The following is a 23,451-nucleotide window of genomic DNA, read 5'->3' as shown; positions in this document are numbered from 1 at the left end:
TGGCTTGTTTTTAACCTTTTTTTTTTTTTTTACTTCTTGTTTAGTTTATGTAAAATCTTAAAGTGATAAACCCTTACATAAGCCCACTAAAATGACTGACATCAGGTTATACACAGGGATGAATTAAATCCTCCTATATAAGCTTTACCTTTGCCTCTTTCCTCTACGGCCTTCCAAAGTACACAGATCAAAGGATATTACTCCTCTTCCAAGAGGCAGGAGCAGGGATCTGATGTCACACACTGCACAGCACACTACAGAGAGCTGAGTGTAATCTGAGACTTGAGTGGAGAGAATAGACACATACACCCCTCTATACAGCCTTATTGGGAAAGTTGTACATCTGAGGTTGTCAATCACCTGTTGTGTCCTGGGATGGGGCATCCCAAAGGATTGCTTGGTGTCTAGAAAAACTGTCAGAAGTAACTCCTGTAGATAGGAGAGGACAGACATGATCCACACTAAGTGATATGGACTGCTGCAAGTATACACTATAGAAGGATATGCTTTGTTCATTTTTAATTTCAGAGCTTTACAACCCCTTTTAATGTCCATAGTATGGGTACAGGAACACAAGTAGACAAGATACTGCTATAAAATATTAAACAGAATGCTCTAATCCTTTTCTACTCAATATTTCAGCTTACACTTTTGTGTCAACATTTAGACGATTTATGGGAGGAGAACAGAGGATGTGTCGTTTTGTTTGCTTGGATGCAGTTTCTTAAAGAGGAGACTCTTGAGTTCTTGAATGTAAAATCACCTTACGAAATTCAACTTTACAATAATGGAACACACACCTTGATGAAGACCCATGAAAAAGCAAGTCACTGCATAGTCACACCTGAAGAGGGAGCAATTGACAGACGTGCTATCCAAGATATCCAGTCAGTGTCTGCCCTTATCAAACACATATTGGACTTTAATGAGAGTCAACAAAAGAAATGCTTTGACAGCAAACCATTCTTATGCAATATCTGTTTCTCTGAGAAACTAGGCAGCGAGTGTACATATTTTAAGGATTGCAGTCATGTTTACTGTAATAGCTGCCTTAGAGACTACTTTGAAATTCAAATCAGGGATGGAGAGGTCCATGCACTCAATTGTCCTGAGCCTAAGTGCACATCAGTTGCTACACCTGCTCAGGTAACCTGTTGTTTATGTTATTTTATTTTTGTTCAGACTCCACATTTCGTTAGCCGTGCAGACATAAGTTCTTGGTGGCTTATGAGCTGAAGCCAGTTGCTATTGCATTGCTATAATTACCCATCAGTTCTTTTTGCTTGGTCTTGGGACCTACAGTAACATGAACAAGCACAAGGGATGCACAGAGAATTGTCACTGTATCATGCATCCTGCAACGTCCTTGTGCAGCTCTGCAATAGAGAATCCAGCCCTTCTCTGGTCAGCAAACTCTGCCTGTGCATTCACTGCTGATCCTGGGAGTCTAGTCAGAGGCACAGTAAGCCTTCGTTCAAATGAATGCTGGCATCCAGAAGAACATCTAACATTCAGTGTTACACATGATCCCTTCAGATCACACTGTGAATGCTCTAGGCTAGGCTAATGAGATCAATGGGATGGCGCTGACTGAATGTGAACGTTCTGGTCAGTACAATGCAAGAAAGTGGAAGTGCATATTGATTTTTTTCAGTCATTGCCATTTTTACTTTGCCCACTGTGTACACTGTTTGCAATTTACCATCAATAGGATAGGAATGTGCATGGTTGTCTACTGTTATGCACCATACAGCCAAGAAAACAGTTCTTTGTATTGTTAGTCATCATATCCCACTGCTTAAATAACTGCTGTATTGTGGACAGTATCAAAAGCCAGGCATAGACGAATTGATATTTGGCTGGTTTTCAGTCTGATAATGCTTGTTGCCTGAATCTCTGACTTCAGTACTTGGTATTTTTCTCATAGGAACATAGAGGCACATTTTTGTACTCAGAACTGGAACATGAATCCATTTGATTCCTGTCTAAAGGCGTAGAAAACATTACCCAGTCTGCACTCTGATCGTCACCTTCAGCAGAGATCATATAACCAAGCACATAGACTTTCAGACTCCTGGCCAGCACTGAAAGGAGACTGAATCAGCCTTTTCTCTAGAAAAAAGTCAAGTATTTAGCTATTTCCTACAGGTTCTTTATCCACCACAGGAAAGGTTAATGTTGAATACAGACCCACTTTAATAGTGCTTGTGTATTATTATATATACTGGTAGGTGTATAGATATGTCAGAAGTCAGCGCAAAAATATTTTCTGAAGCTTAAAATAAGTTAAAACCCTCAACCTGACATAAAATAAAAATAACTCCAATGAAGTGTACCTGTGTTTAAAAAAAAAAAAAAAAAAAGATTCTATATACTTACATTTGGTGCTGTGAAAGTGGCCATAACAGCGCTCTGTAAACTAGTAATAGTTTGCTGAAGTCCTTAAGCCCCGTACACACAATGAGAATATCAGACGATTGATCGTCTGTTTTTGTGTTTTTTTTTTTTTGTTTTTTTTTTGTGCATGCTAGTTTAATATCGAAAACAAAGAGGTTACTAAAGTTACGGAATTTCTTGTACGACAGAATAAACATTTTAAAGTGATGTATTGTATTTTCGGACGAAAACTGTACTGATTAAACGAAAATAATACGATCTGGTATCGTACAAGAAACGTTTTCGTGCTTGTCCCTTCAAATAAATTCTGAAGAAATCTGTAAACTAAAGATCAGATAATCATACAATCGCTTCAAAAGCAGTATTTTTCATATGATTTTCTAATCGTGTGTACCAGGCTTTAAGGAAACAGACACTTCTGGAAGTTTTGAGCCCTACGCCCCCCCACAGCTTTCACTGATTTCTTCTGCTGACTTCTTTGTCACTACTATGTCCTGTAATGGATGATAGTAGGAGGGTGGGACCAGTGAAAAGGAAGATCAGAACTCCAGGAGTGTCTTTTTCTCTATGGATTTCAGCAAAATATTTCTACTGAATAGAGCAGCAATCTGTAGGTGCAACCAGAAGGAAAGATAAGTATTGGGAGTCTTCTTTACTGCTGCGCTTCTTCAGACAGGTATCATTAAACAGGGCAGTGCAACTAACACATTATTGATGTTATTTATGGCTTGTTGTTCCTGTTATTAGTTCTGTAGTTGCAGTGTACAGAATGCAGCCTTTAAAGGTGAAGTTTTTACAGAAATTAAAGTCCCTGTTCAAATTTGTGCAGATATTCCAGAGCAGCAATTGTCAGCTGCCCTTGCCTTTCACCACTGCTATCCAACAACACTGAACAACAGAGATGTAGCTAGACCAGCCGTTTTCAACCAGGGTGCCTTCAGGGGTACCTTGGCAAAGTGCCTACAAATTGCCCCAAAATTGTATACAAGTCAGTGGGTAGATCAAGCCTGCCTTTTTGTTACACAAAGCCACAGATTTTCATGGCACACCATTATAACCTTCTGGACGCCGGTGTCCTAACAACCAATGACCTCATTGGTTGATATGGAGGATGTCAGGTGAGAGGTGAGTGTCCTACATGTATAAATGTTGCTGCGTTATATAAAATTATTTGTTTAGTTTTTTAAATTTTAGAATGGGGTTCCTCGAGGTTGTGAATAATTTTAAAGGGTGCTTTGACTGAAAAAAGGTTAACATTGCTCTGGACCAACAGTGTAGAAGGAGAGGAGATATAACAGGCAGTGCACACAGAGCCCAAACAACTTCCACCCCCTCTTTCCTCCTAAGCTGCCAGATGAAGTTTTGCCATGAAACCCTCTGCCTCATCATCTTTCCTGTTTTTTGCAGACTGAACTTGGACCCAGCCCCAGCTATTCATGGCACAGAGAGTGAAACTGTCAACTTGTGTTGTCGTGCATGATTGCGGCTGAAAAGATTGCTCTTTCATTCACAAAAAAACAAGCTGACATCATCACAAGCCATCTACTACACATGTTACTCTCAAACACAGGGGTAGACAATTAATTTTCGCAAGGGGCCACATGAGAAACTAGGAAAACTTAATTCTGTGCTATATTAATTTTGGACCTGGGATGGTTCATAAGTAGGCAGACCTATGAAAAAAAAAAAAAAAAAAAAAAAACACCTGGCACTAGGAATAATGGATACAACTGCTCATGAAATAAGTCTCTGAGACAGGCGGTCAAGGGGCGGTAAAAACGGACAGCTGGGTCCCCCATCTTCCCACATGAACTGTTAAATAACAGCAGAACAGGGCAATGCTTTGCTTCACAGCCACAGCATTTTTAACTTGGAGACAGAGTTTAACACTGCTTGTCAAACTTGCCCATTGTAGTCAACAAGACCACGCTGCAACCGTGTTCAATGCAGTAGTGCTACATTATGGGAATTAAGTTATGCAGTGAGGAGGTGATATAACACCTCCTCACTGTCTGTTAAATACCCTCTGAAAAGTGCAGTGACTGGAAGGAGCGAGCCTGAGATCAGTACACCAGGGCAGGTACTGACCTTCAGTGAAGAACAGGTGCACGGCTCCCAGGGTCTGCAGCATTCCGGCACTAACAGAGGAAGAACTTGGCCGGGTAGGGGAATGGCAGGAGAGCACTGGGACATCTAGTCAACCCTCTCCCACCAGAAACAAGCCTCACCATTGTATCAATCAGCTTTTCAGCTTCCTCAATCAGGGACATCCAAAGGGCCGGATGTTTCAATTTGCCCAGGTCTGCCCAAACGTGCTGTTGACAGCTTGTATTTTGTGCACACAAATTGACAATTTCACACTCTCTGGTCTGGGCTCAACCTGCAGTAAACAGGAGAAATGAGGAGACAGCATGCTTCAAAATGAAAGGGAGCGGGGCTTAGCTCTGGCTTCACCTCCCCCAATAGAAATGCACACATTTTAGGCTTCAGATGGGTGGAGTTATAGCCATCCCTGACATAAAAACGTAATCATTTTATTTTTAAGGATATGTTCACTTTTTGTAACATGTTACATATTACACCTGTATTTAAGGTATAACATGTTACTATACAGCAGCTATCTGAACCCCCCCGATCCCCTTCCTAGTGACAGTGTGCGGGGGATTTTCTCCTCATATGTGCTGTCACAATTTAAAAACAGTGAGGCTGTGCGGGGCTCCGCCCACACAGCCTTGTCATTCACTCAAAGACATTTGTAAATGAATGAACTACAAGTCCTGTCTTCCACCATAGCAGACTGCTTGTAACTCCCAATGAACTTCAGAGGTTCTGGTGAGTGCTTTGATAGTCCATTGGCAGTTCCTACACTTCAGTAACTGTCTGCCTATACAGGCAAACAGTTGTGCTGAGGGTCTGCAGTATCCTGGCATTGCACCCATGATCCACTGATTGTGGGTGCAATGCTTTGCAGACCACAGTGTAGAAGAATAATAAATGTGCATTTATTATTTATATTTTGTTTTGTTTTACAAAAGGTGAATTTAGCCTTTAAGTGCTGCATGCACTGGAGGATTTATTAGCCTCTTTTAAAAGAGAAGTTTGGTTTTTATTTTTCTATTTATACTTACCTAGGTAAATGCAGCATTGGTCTGATGCTGCATCTGTCCCCACCGTCTCGAAGACTGAGAACTCGGCAGTCTCATGACCGCTGATTGCTGAGTTCTCTCCGCTCTGAGCAGAGAGCGAGACTATCAGTCACCGCTGTCTGCTCAGCCCCCCAGCGCTTGCTGGAGCACTGGGCTGTGGAAGGGAAGGGAGCAGCTGGCTGGGAGGCTGAGCCAGGTGCCACTCCAGACTCTGGGGTGGATCCCGACTTTGAAAGTAGGAATCTTTCCCCAGGCTGGACTGGCTGAGTGACGTCAGCCGACAACGCACTTCAGTCCGCTGGCAGCTGAAAACGGGACACAGGAGTGCAGAACGAACTGTACTCCTGTGATCCACAGGAGAAGTACAGCCAAAAAAGCTTAGGTTGTACTTCTTTAAAATACTCTTAGCATTTCATTATAAACACAGGCTATGCAGTTAATGGAAATAGATGTATTCTGTGGACACAACTGTATTGACAGCTTCTATTTGTAATCATGGTGCCACCATGCATTACAAAATCAAAATTTCAGAATGAATACTTTGAAAATGTATTCACTATACAACTGAAACCACCAGCAAAAATAATTTTCGTAAATAGTGTTGTGATATGCCCAGAGAGTTTTAGTTGCAAACAACCTTTGTAAAAGCATGTAATCTGCATGAAGAGTTAGCCTTCTATTAGTAAAGATATTGGACAATAAAGCTGAACTCTGAGCACATACCAACCCAGGTATTACCTTGTAAAAGTAGCAGTGACACCATCTCTGTGTGCACAATGGCATTGTGAAGGAGTTGTTTCATGTTGGATTTCTGCACAGATCTGAAAGAAATGCACAACAGACACTGAGATGCAGGTAAAGGTACACATGGCTCTTGTACTGAGACGATATTTGTTCATTCCAGATGTCAGATTCAATATTCTGTGAATATTGTAAATGCAGAATCTCAACACAGTTGACAATACTTCATAAAGTGTAAATGTGTGTACTTTGCAGGTAAAGATGCTGGTGGGAGACCAATTGTTCAGCCGCTATGATCGTCTCCTCTTGCAATCCACTTTGGACTTGATGACTGATGTTGTTTATTGCCCTCGCCCAAGCTGTGAGACCCCTGTAATGCAAGAACCAGGGGACACAATGGGTATTTGCTCAAGCTGTCAGTATGCTTTTTGTACCCTTTGTAGAATGACCTACCATGGAGTCTCCCCATGCAAATTATCATCAGGTAGGTCTGTGTTGGTTTTGTAACAAAAATAGAATGTGTCTAAGGAAGGGGGTTTTGCTTTGCTTTTTACTTTAGGAAAGCTATGGCAAAATATTTATTATCTGTCACCTTTATATATAGCATAGTTCCAGAACAAGCATAAGGGCTTTCTGATTTTTTTGGCAGTTCAATCTTAGCATAGGGCTTTCCCTAGCTGCTAGCCTGCAGTTTACTTGTACTAGTCAAAACAGCCATCTATACACAGACACCCTCTCCCTACTTCTGCAGCTACTCTGAAATGTCCCATCCTCTTTGCAATGTATTTTATTCTTCTCCCTGGTTTTGGTGTTCCTGGGTTCTAGGAGGGGCTGTGATTCTCCTATTTGTCTCTTTACCTCATGTTTTTAGTACCTATGCTCTTACTTTTCTACTTTTATGGTTTATCCTCTCTCTGTTTTCTTACTTTGCTCAGGCGTTTTCTTCTGTGGTCTGTCCCCTGCTATCCACTTTTACATTCAAGTTTATATAAATGTTGAAACCCATCTCGGGTTTATATTGTGGTCTTGCAGTTGGGTTAATTATCCTTTTATTTCCTGTCCTGGAAAGATAACAAGGGGAACTGATACTAGACAGCTATCACCAGAACTGTTCCAATGACAACTGTAAGGCCTTATGTACACTGGTGCTCCTGAATGTGAGTTTAGGAGCTTTTGCCATGTTTTTTTGTCTATGTACACAGAGTTTACCAGAGTTTAGGAGTGTCAGATTTAGGCTTGCAGAAGAAGCACGTTCAGGAGCATTCAGGGGCATTTATTCATGTCATTGGAATATACTGTGGCCATTCAATTAAAGAAGCGTCCAAGTGTTAAACGCAGTACCGTGTTTACATGTGTTTTTGCAGAGTTTAGCGTTTTTCTGCTGCTAAGAGAGCTGAACGCCTAGGGGAAGTTCATGTGTACATGTAGCCTAAAGTTGTGGACTTCTTAAAACTCTCTGTCTAAGTGACAATGGTCACTGAGGCAGTTAAAGGGGGATAATCTCCCCAGGGGATACACAAACACGGAATACCTGACAGAGATTCAAATTCTTCTTCACTCTATCTATAACCAAACAGTTTAGAATAGCTTAAGATATACGGTACTTTCTAGCTTTTCTCCCAGTTTAACTGTTGTCAAGCAGACCTCTCCCCACTCTTATTGCTCATCAGCCACTGTCATCTAGCCCCCTGTAGTTTTGCTACTCCCACATTCAGTGTCACACTTCTTTGATGCTCTCTCTGCTCTTACAGTAGTGCACCTCTGCTCTGATTTTCTTTCTTTTCTAAGTGCCATCTGATCCTTCAGTCCATTGCCCATGCAGCACAGTGGAAGAACTTGTGTAGAGGAAACCTAGCTGTGAGGCAGGATAACGAAGCACAGAGGTACTAGAGGTGCTGGGGGGAAGAGGAGCCACACAGCCTCAACCAATACCTTTTGACCCCTATATCTGCCACCCACCTGAGAGAAGTGATCATCAAAGTTGAGATCTTTGGGTAGAGCTCCAGGATACAAACGGGTTTCTGTGTAAATGCTTTTTTTTGGCTAAGAACACTAAGATGTCAGGGATGGACAGAGAAAACAAATTATGCACTAGGCTCTGCGATGCTTGGATTAGCTTTTGTACTATATCTGTTTAAGTGCTACATGTATGGAGTTAAACACTTTTTAATTGTTGCTTTTTAAATTTGGGCATACAGGTATATAAAAGGCTCAGTAAATATTGCTTCAAATGCTTTCTAGTCACTATTTAAAATCTTCAATAGTAAGTATAATACATATTGCTAATGGCTTGTTCACCAGGCCATTGTTCAGCCATTGATGGCCGCAAGGGAAAAGGTTTTTTTCTAAGTATGCCTCTCAGTGATTCCTGTTCTCATTTAACCACTTTAGCTTCAGAAGGTTTTACCCCCTTCATGACCAGGCCATTTTTTGCTATTTGGCGCTTTTCTACTTTAACTGGTAAATGCACATTCATGCAGTGATGTACCCAAACAAAATTTATATAAATTCGCACAAATAGAGCTTTCTTTTGGTTGGTTTAGATGACCACTGGGTTTTTTATTTTTTATTATATAAATTAAGAAAGACTAAACATTTTGGAAAAAGAAAAAAATATTTTTTTACTTTCTGTTATAACACACATCCAATAAAAAAAAATAAAAAACTCTACTTTCTTCACAAATTTAGGCCAATATGTATTCTGCTACATGTTTTTGGTAAAACAAAATCCCAATAAGTGTATATTGGATTATGTGAAAGTTGTACCGTCTACAAACTATGGTATAAATACTGGCATTTTTTGTTTATACAACTTATGGCAGTGATCAGCGACTGTAATAGTGTGGTGGGCAATCTGACACTAACTGACACTGGATGAGAACTAACTGCCAGTGACATCACTAGTGACATTAATACAGTGATAATACTATACACTGTCACTGTACTAATGACACTGACTGGGAACGGGTTAACATCTCGGGTATTCAAAGGGTTAAATGTGTGCTTAACAAGGTGTAATGTTTGCATTATGTAATGCTTTTTACTAAATATCTTTCTGCAGGGAGAAGAAACAAATAGGTTGTTTCCTCTGTACAGAGCCCGTGTTGATTGTCAACAGAGCGCTCTGGGCTGTGATTGAAAACAGCGGATTATCAGGTTCCTGCCATGAATCATTGCTCATCAGCGACCTCTTAGTCCATTCAGAACTATAAGCCATGAGCCGCAAAGGCTGATCGAACTTATAGTTCAAGTAATTCACAGGAAACTGTGAATGAATGATGCGGCTGTGTGGGCAGAGTCCAGCACGGACGCATTATTTTAAAATGGTGACAGTGGGTGCAGGGAGAAGATCCCCTGCTCGCTGTCACTTGCGGGAGAGGCTGCACCTGTTGTAACATGTTACATGTTCCACCCTAAATACTGTTGGAACATGTAACATGTTCCAAAAGGAGAACTTATCCTTTAATACAGCCATCTTTGCCCAGGGCCAAAAAACGCATTGGCAGACAACCAATTTCAGGCACCGCCTTTTGACCTCTTCTCTGGTTCCAGAGTGTTCACAAAGGTCTTGGCACCTCTACTTGCCTTTTCAGAACTACAGGAATCCAAATCACAGGCCTTCTTCTGAAGGACTCATGCCCCTTGAAACTATCAGAAAATGTCCACAAGACAATTCAGATGCTCCAGATATTTGGTTGGGTGATCAGTTTTAACAAATCTGATCCCCAGCCTTCTCTTCACCTGGAATACTTGGGTCTTGTCCTGGACACATCCTAAGCAAATGTCTTTTTCCCAGAAAGATATGCTTAAGAATTTAGATCCACGATACATCCCATATTGAGATTCTTCATGAAAGTTCTAGGCCTAATAGTAGCCTCCTTCGAAGCAATACCATTCGCCCAATTCCATTCAAGAACTCTCCAACAAAATATCTTGTCAACGTACAAAATACAGGTTCCTTCTCTCGATTTTACCCATGCTGCTGTTCAGCCAAACAAGGAATTCCCTACCTTGGTGGAACACCAACTCAGCCCTCACAGTGGGGAATTCCTTTCTTTCCCTTTCACTGGAAAGTTATTACAATAGATGCAAGTGTCTCAGGCTGGGGAAGAGCATTATAAATTCCTAAGAGTACAAGGAATATGGTAATTGAGAGAAGCCAAGCTCACCATCAGCATCTTGGAGCTCAGAGCAGTCATGTTGACCTCGCAGCTCCAAACTACCCTTATGATGGACCACCCAATTAGAGTACAGTCAGAAAATGCCAGGGTAGTGGCCTATGTTTGCCGTCAAGGAGACACCAGGAGTCTGGCTATCATGAAAGAAGCAAACCAGGTAATCTCATGGACAGAAACTCACTATCCAGTGATCTCTGCAGTCCACATCCCAGGATTGGATTATCTCAGCCGCCATCACCTGGATCATGGGAAATGGGCCCTTCATCAGGATGTCTTCAGTCTGATATGCCAAAACCGGGGGATTCCAGATGTGGACATCCTAGCCTCCAGGCTCAACAACAGACCACCTCTCAATAAACTCCTGATGATGTCAGACGTTGCTGATGAAACGTGTCGGGTGGAGCTTCCGCGGTATGTTGCTTCCAGTTGGTGGAATGCAAATCGGCGTTGCTTCCTTTCTGGTGATACAGTCAGGTCCATAAATATTGGGACATCAACACAATTCTAACATTTATGGCTCTATACACCACCACAATGGATTTGAAATGAAACGAACAAGATGTGCTTTAACTGCAGACTGTCCAAATCAGGTGAACGGTGTAGGAATTACAACAGTTTGCATTTGTGCCTCCCACTTGTTAAGGGACTAAAAGTAATGGGACAGAATAATAATCATAAATCAAACTTTCACTTTTTAATACTTGGTTGCAAATCCTTTGCAGTCAATTACAGACTGAAGTCTGGAATGCATAGACATTACCAGACGCTGGGTTTCATCCCTGGTGATGCTCTGCCAGGCCTCTACTGCAACTGTCTTCGTTTCCTGCTTGTTCTTGGGGCATTTTCCCTTCAGTTTTGTCTTCAGCAAGTGAAATGCATGCTCAATCAGATTCAGGTCAGGTGATTGACTTGGCCATTGCATAACATTCCACTTCTTTCCCTTAAAAAACTCTTTGGTTGCTTTTGCAGTATGCTTTGGGTCATTGTCCATCTGCACTGTGAAGCGGCGTCCAATGAGTTCTGAATCATTTGGCTGAATATGAGCAGATAATATTGCCCGAAACACTTCAGAATTCATCCTGCTGCTTTTGTCAGCAGTCACATCATCAATAAATACAAGAGAACCAGTTCCATTGGCAGCCATACATGCCCACGCCATGACACTACCACCACCATGCTTCACTGATGAGGTTGTATGCTTAGGATCATGAGCAGTTCCTTTCCTTCTCCATACTCTTCTCTTCCCATCACTCTGGTACAAGTTGATTTTGGTCTCATCTGTCCATAGGATGTTGTTCCAGAACTGTGAAGGCTTTTTTAGATGTCGTTTGGCAAACTCTAATCTGGCCTTCCTGTTTTTGAGGCTCACCAATGGTTTACATTTTGTGGTGAACCCTCTGTATTCACTCTGATGAAGTCTTCTCTTGATTGTTGACTTTGACACACATACACCTACCTCCTGGAGAGTGTTCTTGATCTGGCCAACTGTTGTGAAGGGTGTTTTCTTCACCAGGGAAAGAATTCTTCGGTCATCCACCACAGTTGTTTTCCGTGGTCTTCCGGGTGTTTTGGTGTTGCCGAGCTCACCGGTGCATTCCTTCTTTTTAAGAATGTTCCAAACAGTTGTTGCTCTCCCATCCTTATGCCCTGCTCTTAGCATGCAAAGGAAATCTCTCTACATTGCCTGAACATAGAACCATTAGAGTATAAGTTACTGCTTGGATCAGATGAATAGATTCCCTATTCTTATGTGCTTGAGACCTTTCAAGGGACATTCTGCTTCAAAATCCACCATTGCACGATGGATAAGGAATTTGTCTGCAAGTGTGTACATTTTTAAGGCAAAATCTTCTCCTGCACTTTTACGTGCTCATTCCACCAGATCCTGAGCATTTCTGCACCAAGCCTTAGTTGTTTAAGGCCACCACCTGTTTTTTCTGTTTATACAGTACCGTTTTAAAGTTTTACTGGGTGAATGTCCAATCTTTTGCTGATGCCAGTTGTGGCCGCAAGATTCTCACAGTGGCACACTGAGGTTGGCCAGTTATGTTTGCCTCATTATTGCCCACCCCTCTCATTCATTGCTTTGGAATTTCCAATGGTGTGTGAATACTCTGTCTGTATCCTGATTAAGATAAGAGGACTTACCTGTAAATTCTATAGGACACAAGCCACCCTCCTTTTCATTTCCTGGTGTACTCTTCATTGCTAGCTACAAAACTGAGGACTCAATTAGTGGGGCACCAAGGGGGCGTGCCTTCTACAGCGTTGCCAGTGTCCAATCACCTAAAGATGTCTATAACCTATGGTGTATGAATACTTTGTCTCCTGTACTGTACTCAAAGGTATGAAACTTATGGATAAGTCAAAACTCCTCTTTTTAGCAAGCTAAATGTCATCCAATTTGAATTTTATATCTATACTTTAATGTGCAAAAAAAATACATTTTTTTTAATCCTAAAATCACTAATCTAACTACCACATTATCTCATTTTTAGATGGCTAAATATGCTATACCTCTTCTTAATCAGTCTTAAATCCAGTGTTTTTCTCTTTGACTTGTTTTCAGAGAAGCTACTTGCATTGCGTGATGAATATTTGGCTGCAGATGAGGATGGTAAGAAATTTTTGGAGAAGAGATATGGGAAGCGAGTACTCCAGAAGGCAGTGGAAGAACTGGAGAGTGTGGAATGGCTGGAGCAGAACTCCAAACCCTGTCCTCGCTGTGGAACCTACATTCAGGCAAGTAACTGCAATCTGACAAAGGCAAAAGGGCAGGCTAGAGACTGGAAAAGGCAGGTATCCATCTTGTACATTTCCTTGCATTTGTCCTCTATTCAGCTTCTGAATAACAAGTCAACTAACTTGTAGAAAGACTGTGAGAAGACTCAAAAAACGCAACCATTGTGCAGCACTATAAATAAGAACTAAATATGTAATGAGCAAATATGGTATACAGATAATTGCGAACTTTACACAGAAATGAGGTTTCTAAATTGGTAGCTCAGAACAATGGGATTTTTTAAATTAAACGTGAAACTCTGCAGTGGGCAAATAGTAGGCAAAATTGGGAGAACTTAATCATCAGGGGGGCCACTTTGACTACTGAGGACCACACCTACCTAATTGCAGAAAGAGATTATGGTGCTTTGGCATTTAAGATTATAGTAAACATTGCAATTTACAATAATAATTCCCAGAGAGATGGGGCATAAATATTTCCTGAAGTATTTAGCTGCAAAATTATATAAAAAGTGTAATTTTCAACTGGAGAACAGCCACATTTTTTTTTCTAATTTAACCAGTTGTACATTTAAGGGATGTGTAGCATGGCCAAAACAAATTCATCCAGGTACACATAGTATGTTTCATACAAAGTAAAAATTTAAACCAGTCCATGGTATAAAAACCTCTTCACCTGGGAGGTTTTCAAAACTCATCCCAGTCTTCCTGTCTCTTCTCACAACTCTCAGGTCAGACAATCTAGATACTACTTTTCTAAAAGAAACATTCCATTCAGAATTGGCAGAAAATGTTCAAAGGTCAATTCAGGTGCCTCATGCCTTTGGCAAGGTGGTAAGCTTTAAATATCTGTTTTAAAGCTCATTCACCCCCTGTATCTTGATCTAATTCTAAATACTTCCCTAATACAGGTCTGTCTTATAAAAAAAGTTTATTTTCACTCGCTGAGCGTCAACAAAAATCCTGCAGTAAGATTCTCTGTAAGAATCCTGGGTAAGAAGGTCTGGCTAGGTAGAAAATATCCCTATGTCAGGGAACGTAGTCAAGATCTGAGCCTAGATTCTCCTACAGCACCCTGGACTGCAGAGTGGTCAAAATGTCTCTCACCAAAGGGACACCGAACTATGATACAGTTTGCAAATGCCACCATACTGACATTCACCAACCACAAGTGATTTAACTATCTATTATTCCCGTAGACAAAAACTCATTGTCCACTAACTCTTCCAATCCACAACCTAGGAAAAAAGGTTGACAGGTGGACATTTTCAGCCACCACCATCTGGGCCAAGAAAAATAGTTTTTTTTTATCTAGACATATGTAATGTATTATGCCATACATAGAAAATTCTGGAAATAGGCATCCTAATCTCCAGTTACCACAAGTGAACTTTTTTTGTTCTAATTCCATGAATGCTGTTATTTTTAGTGTTAGATCTTCTAACTATCCACTGCTCTAAGTTCAGGCCACTCAAGTCTTTCCTCCACTCAGCATTCTGCTTCCCTTTTCTGCCATCTAGCGTGCAAGAGGAACACAGTGTTCTCAAATACCTAATTGGTAAAGAACATCTGGGTATGTGAACATCCTCCGGCTTCTTACAGAAAACCCTCTGCCTTCTTCCCATTTGCCTGGCATTTCACCAGTATTAAGAGCTACTGAAACCCACATCCAAATGAACAGAGGGATCTCCGATTCTGTCAATCCTACCTTGCTGAAGGTAAAAAATAGAAGCCACATCCACAAACATTTATTATTGTACTTGGAAATCTTATACAGTCTGCATTCACAGCATTATATTCAATTCCAGAGCTTACTCCTTATCCCTTCTCTGGACTTTTAAACTCAGATCTGACCAGAACCTAGCTCTCAGCACCCTAATAGGTCAGGTTTAGGCCTTATCCATCCATTCTATGGGCTTTAGCCTTTTCAGGTTCCTTCTTCCATCAGGCCCCCTGTGTCTCCTGGGGACCTTAATGCAGTTCTCCTCCTTACCAGAAACCACCCTGACAACTATTGGGGACATATAATACAAACAAGGTGTGCTACCCCTTTAAGAATAAAAAAAAATAATCATTAACTAATTTCATGTTCTTCAACAATAAAAAGTGCATAATCAATATGTGATTATACAGTATAATACAAATAATACCGTAAAAAAATGCAATGTCATCAAATGAATATTAAGTGAACAAAGTCCCAAAAGTGAGAAATATTTCTTTAATTGATCCACACAATGATGCAGTGCCAACAGTGTTCTCACAGCACACTACTTGTGCTCCAATACACCTTCCGCTGGTGTTTATACTCTCCCTACCATATTAAAAGATCCCACAAAGAGATCACAGTGCACCTGGCTGCCTTGCAGCTATACACCATTCCTCCATCACGATTACTCAGTAACTCTAAATGCCATTCTCAGCAGAGATGTGGAAATAAGAAGGATCGAATCCCATAGTGTAGTATTAAAAATAACCTCTCGGTTTATTTAAAATTTGCACTTACAGGAACAGAAGACAAATCAGGATGTATATACAAAGACAAGCACAGCCACATTGTCGTGTGTGGTGACAGGCACTGTCAGGAGAAAGAGGCTCATACTTGACATCAGTGTAATGATTTATACATCCACTGGAAAAGAGATGCCGTGATATTTAAAAAACAATCCAAGTCTAGGCAATTACAAAATGCACAAAAACACTCTTATGTAAATATATTAAAAGGTATTGCATCCAAATCATTCCTGAGTATAATACAATTTTCCAGACATATAAAAGAATGCCCAACCATTGGGGACACTACCTGAAAATCCCTGGCCAACATGGTAGCTTTTTCTGGTAGCAGAGTATCTCATAACTGGCGACTCCTCCTGCTAAGTGCTCTGCCTCATGATTTACCAATCTAACATTCTTCTGACCTCCTTACACTCTGCTCCTAGGAAACTTGAGGACATCCCTCTACATTTTTGGACTATTGTCAGAACTATTAAAGCATACCTTCTTCCAAAAAACAGTTCTTCTTTGCTTTCCTTCAGCCATCACAAAGGGCACTTTACTTCCAGACCCACCAGGTGTTATGATTGACACAGACACCTCCTTTTGCACTAATATGCACACACTTCACCACAATAGTTGGAGCATCCTGGGCTTTTAGGCTTAAAGAATATGTTACCCCAACATTTCATATTCCTGATATGTGCCTGCTGTACCATGTACTTCTATGAAAAAGTATCCTGTTCTCTTTGTGTTGCTTCCTTTTGTGTGAAATTCCTGGTGTTCCTGCCAGTCCCACTGCTTTCCTATTTAACACTGACCAAACTAGGCAGGAGAGCACATCCTGGCCATTTTTGTGCCTGTGCTGGGAGCTAATCTGCACAGCAGTTCACTGGAAAGATCAGTGTGCTGATGTTTTTTCTCCTTTTTATGCAACTGAGAACAGAGGGTATGTGATCACTTATAAAAAACAGAAACAAAGGTATTTATATACAAGGTGAGGGTTTACATATCCTTTAAGCCTCTGTTGCCCATCTCTGTTAGGCCATTACCTCGTTTTCCTACCTACCTTCAAGTTACCAGGTACATGTTTTGCCTATTCATGGTGCAGGTTTTGACCTCAAGGTACTTGCAGCACCACCCTGAATTTTGGGTAACTTTTCACCCCTATTGTTGAGCCTGTTGGCACAGTTCTGGTGCTTAGTTATTGACTTACCTTTCATTTATTGCTTTGGGACATCCCATGGTGTATGAATAAGTTGCTTGTGTCTTATACTGTATGATTAAGATAAGAGGATTTTGACTTGCCTATAATTTATTAATTTGAAGTACAATATAGAACAACCTCCTTGTTACTCTGCACTGTTTACCACAAAACTGAGGATTCACAGAGTGGGGCTGGGCTATAGGAGTGGTGTCCCGAGGGGGGCAGGTTCTCAAAAGCTGCGAGTGTTCAGTCACCTGAAGGTACCAGCCTATAACATATGGTGTATAAAAAAGTTGTCTGTGTCCTGTACTGTACTCCAATATATGGTATTTACTGTCAATATATGGTTTTTAAGTCAAAATTCACAATACTATTAAAACCTCAAGGTTTTCAAAATGTATTATTAACATAGAAACTGGAGGAGTCACCAGTAAAATATCAATAACTTAATAATATCAAAAAGAATAAAAGCCTGGTTATGACTCAGTCACTATATACTCAAAAAAATTAAATTTCACCCAATATAAATGAAAAACATTACAATTGTTAATGATAGCAATGCAAATGAAATACAAATATTTATTAACACATATAACTTACTAAATTATCATATGATTAAAAAAGCTTGTCCAATAAGAAAAATAAAAAGAAACCACACCCCCTTCTTTTGTCCTCTCGTGCTCACTAAATGTCAGTATATACAGGTGAAACTCGAAAAATTAGAATATCGTGCAAAAGTTCATTTATTTCAGTAATGCAACTTAAAAGGTGAAACTAATATATGAGATAGACTCATTACATGCAAAGCAAGATAGTTCAAGCCGTGATTTGTCATAATTGTGATGATTATGGCTTACAGCTCATGAAAAAGCCAAATCCACAATCTCAGAAAATTAGAATATTACATGCAATCAATAAAACAAGGATTGTACATAGAACAATATCGAACCTCTGAAAAGTATAGGCATGCATATGTACTCAGTACTTGGTTTGGGCCCCTTTTGCATCAATTACTGCCTCAATGCGGCGTGGCATGGAAGCTGTGGCACTGCTGAGGTGTTATGGAAGACCAGGATGCTTCAATAGCGGCCTTCAGCTCTTCTGCATTTTTCGGTCTCATGTCTCTCATCTTTTTCTTGGCAATGCCCCATAGATTCTCTATGGGGTTCAGGTCAGGCGAGTTTGCTGGCCAAACAAGCACAGTAATCCCACGGTCATTGAACCAGGTTTTGGTACTTTTGGCAGTGTGGGCAGGTGCCAAGTCCTGGTGGAAAATGAAGTCAGCATCCCCATAAAGCTCGTCTGTGGAAGGAAACCTGAAGTGCTCCAAAATCTCCTGGTAGACGGCTGTGTTGACCCTGGACTTAATGAAGCACAGTGGACCAACACCAAGAGATGACATGGCTCCCCAAATCAACACAGACTGTGGAAACTTCACACTGGACTTCAAGCATCTTGCAGTGTGTGTCTCTCCATTCTTCCTCCATACTCTGGGTCCTTGGTTTCCAAATGAGATGCAAAAGTTGCTCTCATCAGAAAAGAGGAATTTGGACCACTGAGCCCACTGAGCAACAGACCAGGTCTGTTTTTCTTTAGCCCAGGTAAGACACTTCTGACGTTGTTTGTTGTTCAGGAGCGGCTTGACGAGGAATACGACATTTGAAGCCCATGTCCAGGATCTGTCTGTGTGTGGTGGCTCTTGATGCACTGATTCCAGCCTCAGTCCACTCCTTGTGAAAGTCCCCAACACTTTTGAATGGCCTTTTCCTGACAATCCTCTCCAGGCTGCAGTCATCCCTGCTGCTTGTGCGCCTTTTTCTTCCACACTTTTCCCTTCCACATAACTTTCTATTAATGTGCTTTGATACACCACTTTGGGAACATCCTACTTCTTTTGCAATTACCTTTTGAGGCTTTCCCTCCTTATGGAAGGTGTCAATGATGGTTTTCTGCACAACTGTCAGGTCAGCAGTCTTTCCCATGATTGTGATTCCTACTGAAGAGGAAGATGAAAGTAAGAGTGCACAAACCTTGCGCATTACCTCAATAAGTAGTGACTAATTTTATTAATAAGGACATATACTCACAAAGTGATGGTATAACAGGCATAAGTAACCATAATCCAGACAGGGTTACAGGTAAATCGAAAAGGGGGGGGGGGATGAAGGGTGCTCCCTTCTTCATCAGAGCTGGGTTGAGCAGATAGAGACTTCAGTATGGCAGAGTTCCCATGGCAAGGAGATATTCAGCCACTGAGTGTCAGTATTACAGCAGTTCATCCTTCGAAACGCGTTAGCCTTCATTTCCCTCCCCCCCTTTTCGATTTACCTGTAACCCTGTTTGGATTATGGTCACAAATGTGAGTCTCTGGTCATCCCCTGTACTATGTCCGCAGTCTCTGGTCATCCCCTGTACTGTGTCCGCAGTCTCTGGTCATCCCCTGTACTGTGCCCGCAGTCTCTGGTCATCTCCTTTACTGTGTCAGCAGTCTCTGGTCATCTCCTGTACTGTGTCAGCAGTCTCTGGTCATCTCCTGTACTGTGTCAGCAGCCTCTGGTAATCTCCTGTACGGTGTCCGCAGCCTCTGGTCATCCCCTGTACTGTGTCCGCAGTCTCTGGTCATCCCCTGTACTGTATCCGCAGTCTCTGGTCATCCCCTGTACTGTGTCCGCAGTCTCTGGTCATCCCCTGTACTGTGTCCGCAGTCTCTGGTCATCCCCTGTATTGTGTCCGCAGTCTCTGGTCATCCCCTGTACTGTGTCCGCAGTCTCTGGTCATCCCCTGTACTGTGTCCGCAGTCTCTGGTCATCCCCTGTACTGTGTCCGCAGTCTGTGGTCATCCCCTGTACTGTGTCCGCAGTCTGTGGTCATCTCCTGTACTGTGTCCGCAGTCTGTGGTCATCTCCTGTACTGTGTCCGCAGTCTGTGGTCATCTCCTGTACTGTGTCCGCAGTCTGTGGTCATCTCCTGTACTGTGTCCGCAGTCTGTGGTCATCTCCTGTACTGTGTCCGCAGTCTGTGGTCATCTCCTGTACTGTGTCCGCAGTCTGTGGTCATCTCCTGTACTGTGTCCGCAGTCTCTGGTCATCTCCTGTACTGTCCGCAGTCTCTGGTCATCTCCTGTACTGTGTCTGCAGTCTCTGGTCATCTCCTGTACTGTCCGCAGTCTCTGGTCATCTCCTGTACTGTGTCCGCAGTCTCTGGTCATCTCCTGTCCTGTGTCCGCAGTCTCTGGTCATCCCTGTACTATGTCCGCAGTCTCTGGTCATCTCCTGTACTGTGTCCGCAGTCTCTGGTCATCTCCTGTACTGTCCGCAGTCTCTGGTCATCTCCTGTACTGTGTCTGCAGTCTCTGGTCATCTCCTGTACTGTCCGCAGTCTCTGGTCATCTCCTGTACTGTGTCCGCAGTCTCTGGTCATCTCCTGTACTGTGTCCGCAGTCTCTGGTCATCTCCTGTACTGTGTCCGCAGTCTCTGGTCATCTCCTGTACTGTGTCCGCAGTCTGTGGTCATCTCCTGTACTGTGTCCGCAGTCTCTGGTCATCTCCTGTACTGTCCGCAGTCTCTGGTCATCTCCTGTACTGTGTCTGCAGTCTCTGGTCATCTCCTGTACTGTCCGCAGTCTCTGGTCATCTCCTGTACTGTGTCCGCAGTCTCTGGTCATCTCCTGTCCTGTGTCCGCAGTCTCTGGTCATCCCTGTACTATGTCCGCAGTCTCTGGTCATCTCCTGTACTGTGTCCGCAGTCTCTGGTCATCTCCTGTACTGTCCGCAGTCTCTGGTCATCTCCTGTACTGTGTCTGCAGTCTCTGGTCATCTCCTGTACTGTCCGCAGTCTCTGGTCATCTCCTGTACTGTGTCCGCAGTCTCTGGTCATCTCCTGTACTGTGTCCGCAGTCTCTGGTCATCTCCTGTACTGTGTCCGCAGTCTCTGGTCATCTCCTGTACTGTGTCCGCAGTCTCTGGTCATCTCCTGTACTGTGTCCGCAGTCTCTGGTCATCTCCTGTACTGTGTCCGCAGTCTGTGGTCATCTCCTGTACTGTGTCCGCAGTCTCTGGTCATCTCCTGTACTGTCCGCAGTCTCTGGTCATCTCCTGTACTGTGTCTGCAGTCTCTGGTCATCTCCTGTACTGTCCGCAGTCTCTGGTCATCTCCTGTACTGTGTCCGCAGTCTCTGGTCATCCCTGTACTATGTCCGCAGTCTCTGGTCATCTCCTGTACTGTGTCCGCAGTCTCTGGTCATCTCCTGTACTGTCCGCAGTCTCTGGTCATCTCCTGTACTGTCCGCAGTCTCTGGTCATCTCCTGTACTGTCCGCAGTCTCTGGTCATCTCCTGTACTGTGTCTGCAGTCTCTGGTCATCTCCTGTACTGTGTCTGCAGTCTCTGGTCATCTCCTGTACTGTCTGCAGTCTCTGGTCATCTCCTGTACTGTGTCTGCAGTCTCTGGTCATCTCCTGTACTGTGTCTGCAGTCTCTGGTCATCTCCTGTACTGTGTCTGCAGTCTCTGGTCATCTCCTGTACTGTGTCCGCAGTCTCTGGTCATCTCCTGTACTGTGTCCGCAGTCTCTGGTCATCTCCTGTACTGTGTCCGCAGTCTCTGGTCATCTCCAGTACTGTCTGCAGTCTCTGGTCATTTTCTGTACTATGTCTGCAGTCCATTGGTTCAGAATATTTTTTTTCTTGTTTTTCACCTCTAAAACCTAGGTACGTCTTATGAGCAAAAAATACGGTACTTGCCTATGTCCTTAATCAATCCAGTGCTATGCACAACTGCATCTCTGCTCTCCCCTCTCCCTCTACTATCACCACTGGCTCCAGCTGCTGACATTCAAGTGCTGTAAGGAGGAAGCGAGGGGGATGGGACCGAGCCGTGCTGTGTGTGTTTATGTAAGCACATACCTCAGCTCAGAATCGGGTCCACACGTCTGCCCCAATAGCAAGCGGCTTTCTGGTGGCAGACACAGAAGAGGAAGATCCAGGATTGTTGGTGGAAAAGGAGGTTCAGGGCCACTCTGTGCAATAACATTGCACAGAGCAGGCAAGCATAACATGTTTAATATAATAATTTTTTTTTAAAATGTGCCTTTTTAGAAACGCTTTAAGAACTCACTGAGGTTCCTGAGGAAATTAAATTTCTAACCCATGTTTTTCCCTTTTGTCATTCCTGAACCAGTAGGGCTGACCTTGAGCAATCTATTACAGCAATGCTGTGACATGTTTTTTTAGTAAAGTCTGCTGTTCTTTGCATGGGTGTCTTCTAATCTGTGGCTGGTTATGTGATCAAAATCCAGGTCTTCATTCTGGAGAAGGTTGCAGGAATGTTCACATATATATCTGTAGCTGCCTATGCTTATACTTTTTTCTTACAATTTTATGCTATCTTCTTGAACAGCCCTAAACAAAGCTTTGGTATTGGTCATAAGTCAGTAACTCCATCTTTCTGAGTATATGGGTAATTTCTAAGTCATTTTGTGTGTTTGTCCAACATGATAAAATGTAACGTTTTTTTTTTTCCTACAGAAAATTGATGGGTGCAACAAAATGACATGCACTGGGTGCAAACAGTATTTCTGCTGGCTGTGTAAGAACATGTTGTCCAGAGGAAATCCATATGACCATTTTAATGACTCTTCTTCAGGCTGTTTTAACCTGTATGTATATGTCTTCAGTTTAAGTTGCTTGTGAATAATATACAATGCTAGTATATTTTGGCCTACCATATCTAAATGTTATCTGCACACTAGATATAAAGAGGAACTGAACTCTGCATGCTGTGCCTTAAAAAGGAACGCACAGGTCTAGTCACTAGTGTTGCCTTTCTTGCAGCTGACCTTTCCCCATTACTGACTTACATGTCTTGTTCTGTACTGTGCCTGTGTAGGGCAGCCAACCTGGTAAAGGCAGGACGGACTTTCCTTGTTACAGCCTCAAGCAAGCAGGACAATGAGAAGCACAGTAGTAGCATCACCAAATCTCACTCCATATTTGTGACAGTAGTAGTCAGAGTTAGCAGTGCCTTAATCTGGTGTGATATGGTCCAGAAATATTTAGAATAAAGGTGAATAAAGAACCTTTACCAGACGGCATACACCCACGGGTTCTAAAAGAATTGAGCTCCATCATTTCAAACCTATTGTTACAAATTTTTAGAGATGCTGTAATGAGTGGCATAGTACCACTGGATTGGTGTAAGGCCATTGTGGTGCCCATATTTATAAATAGGGCAAAGTCTTTGCCAAGTAACGTCAGACCTTTAATTTAACCTCTATAGTCAGGAAGATACTGAAGAGTTTAATAAAAGATCACATAGAACAGTTTTTGCTAGAAAATAATATATTTTAAGCAATAGGCAGCATGAATTCATGAAAGATAGAAGTTGTTAAACAAATCTGATCTCTTTTTATGAGTAGGTGAGCAAAACCTTACACAATGGAGTGGCGGTGGACTTAGTACACTTGGATTTTTGCAAAAGTGTTTGACTCCGTTCCCCACACACGGCTAATGTGTAAGGTAAAGTCCACAAGCTTAGAGAAATCAGTTTGTAAATG

At 42.2% G+C, this 23,451-nt stretch overlaps 1 protein-coding gene across 2 annotated transcripts in view; it reads left to right on the top strand.

Annotated features, from left to right (window-relative positions):
- RNF14 (ring finger protein 14) overlaps nt 1–23,451 on the top strand; it is a 67,161-nt gene that overhangs the window by 35,914 nt on the left and 7,796 nt on the right. For both annotated transcript variants that reach the window (XM_089673037.1, XM_089673038.1), the window contains exons 5-8: nt 643–1,146; nt 6,540–6,768; nt 13,032–13,204; nt 22,424–22,554. In XM_089673037.1, the coding sequence (XP_089529163.1) occupies nt 643–1,146; nt 6,540–6,768; nt 13,032–13,204; nt 22,424–22,554 (1,037 nt within the window). The remainder of the gene's footprint in view (nt 1–642; nt 1,147–6,539; nt 6,769–13,031; nt 13,205–22,423; nt 22,555–23,451) is intronic.

This window comes from Staurois parvus, unplaced genomic scaffold (genome assembly GCF_062004578.1).
Source record: "Staurois parvus isolate SC_StPar_1 unplaced genomic scaffold, SC_StPar_1.0 ptg000133l, whole genome shotgun sequence".
Classification (NCBI taxonomy): domain Eukaryota; kingdom Metazoa; phylum Chordata; class Amphibia; order Anura; family Ranidae; genus Staurois; species Staurois parvus.
The sequence above is the reverse complement of the archived record's forward strand: the minus strand, read 5'-3'. Positions and strand labels throughout refer to the sequence as shown.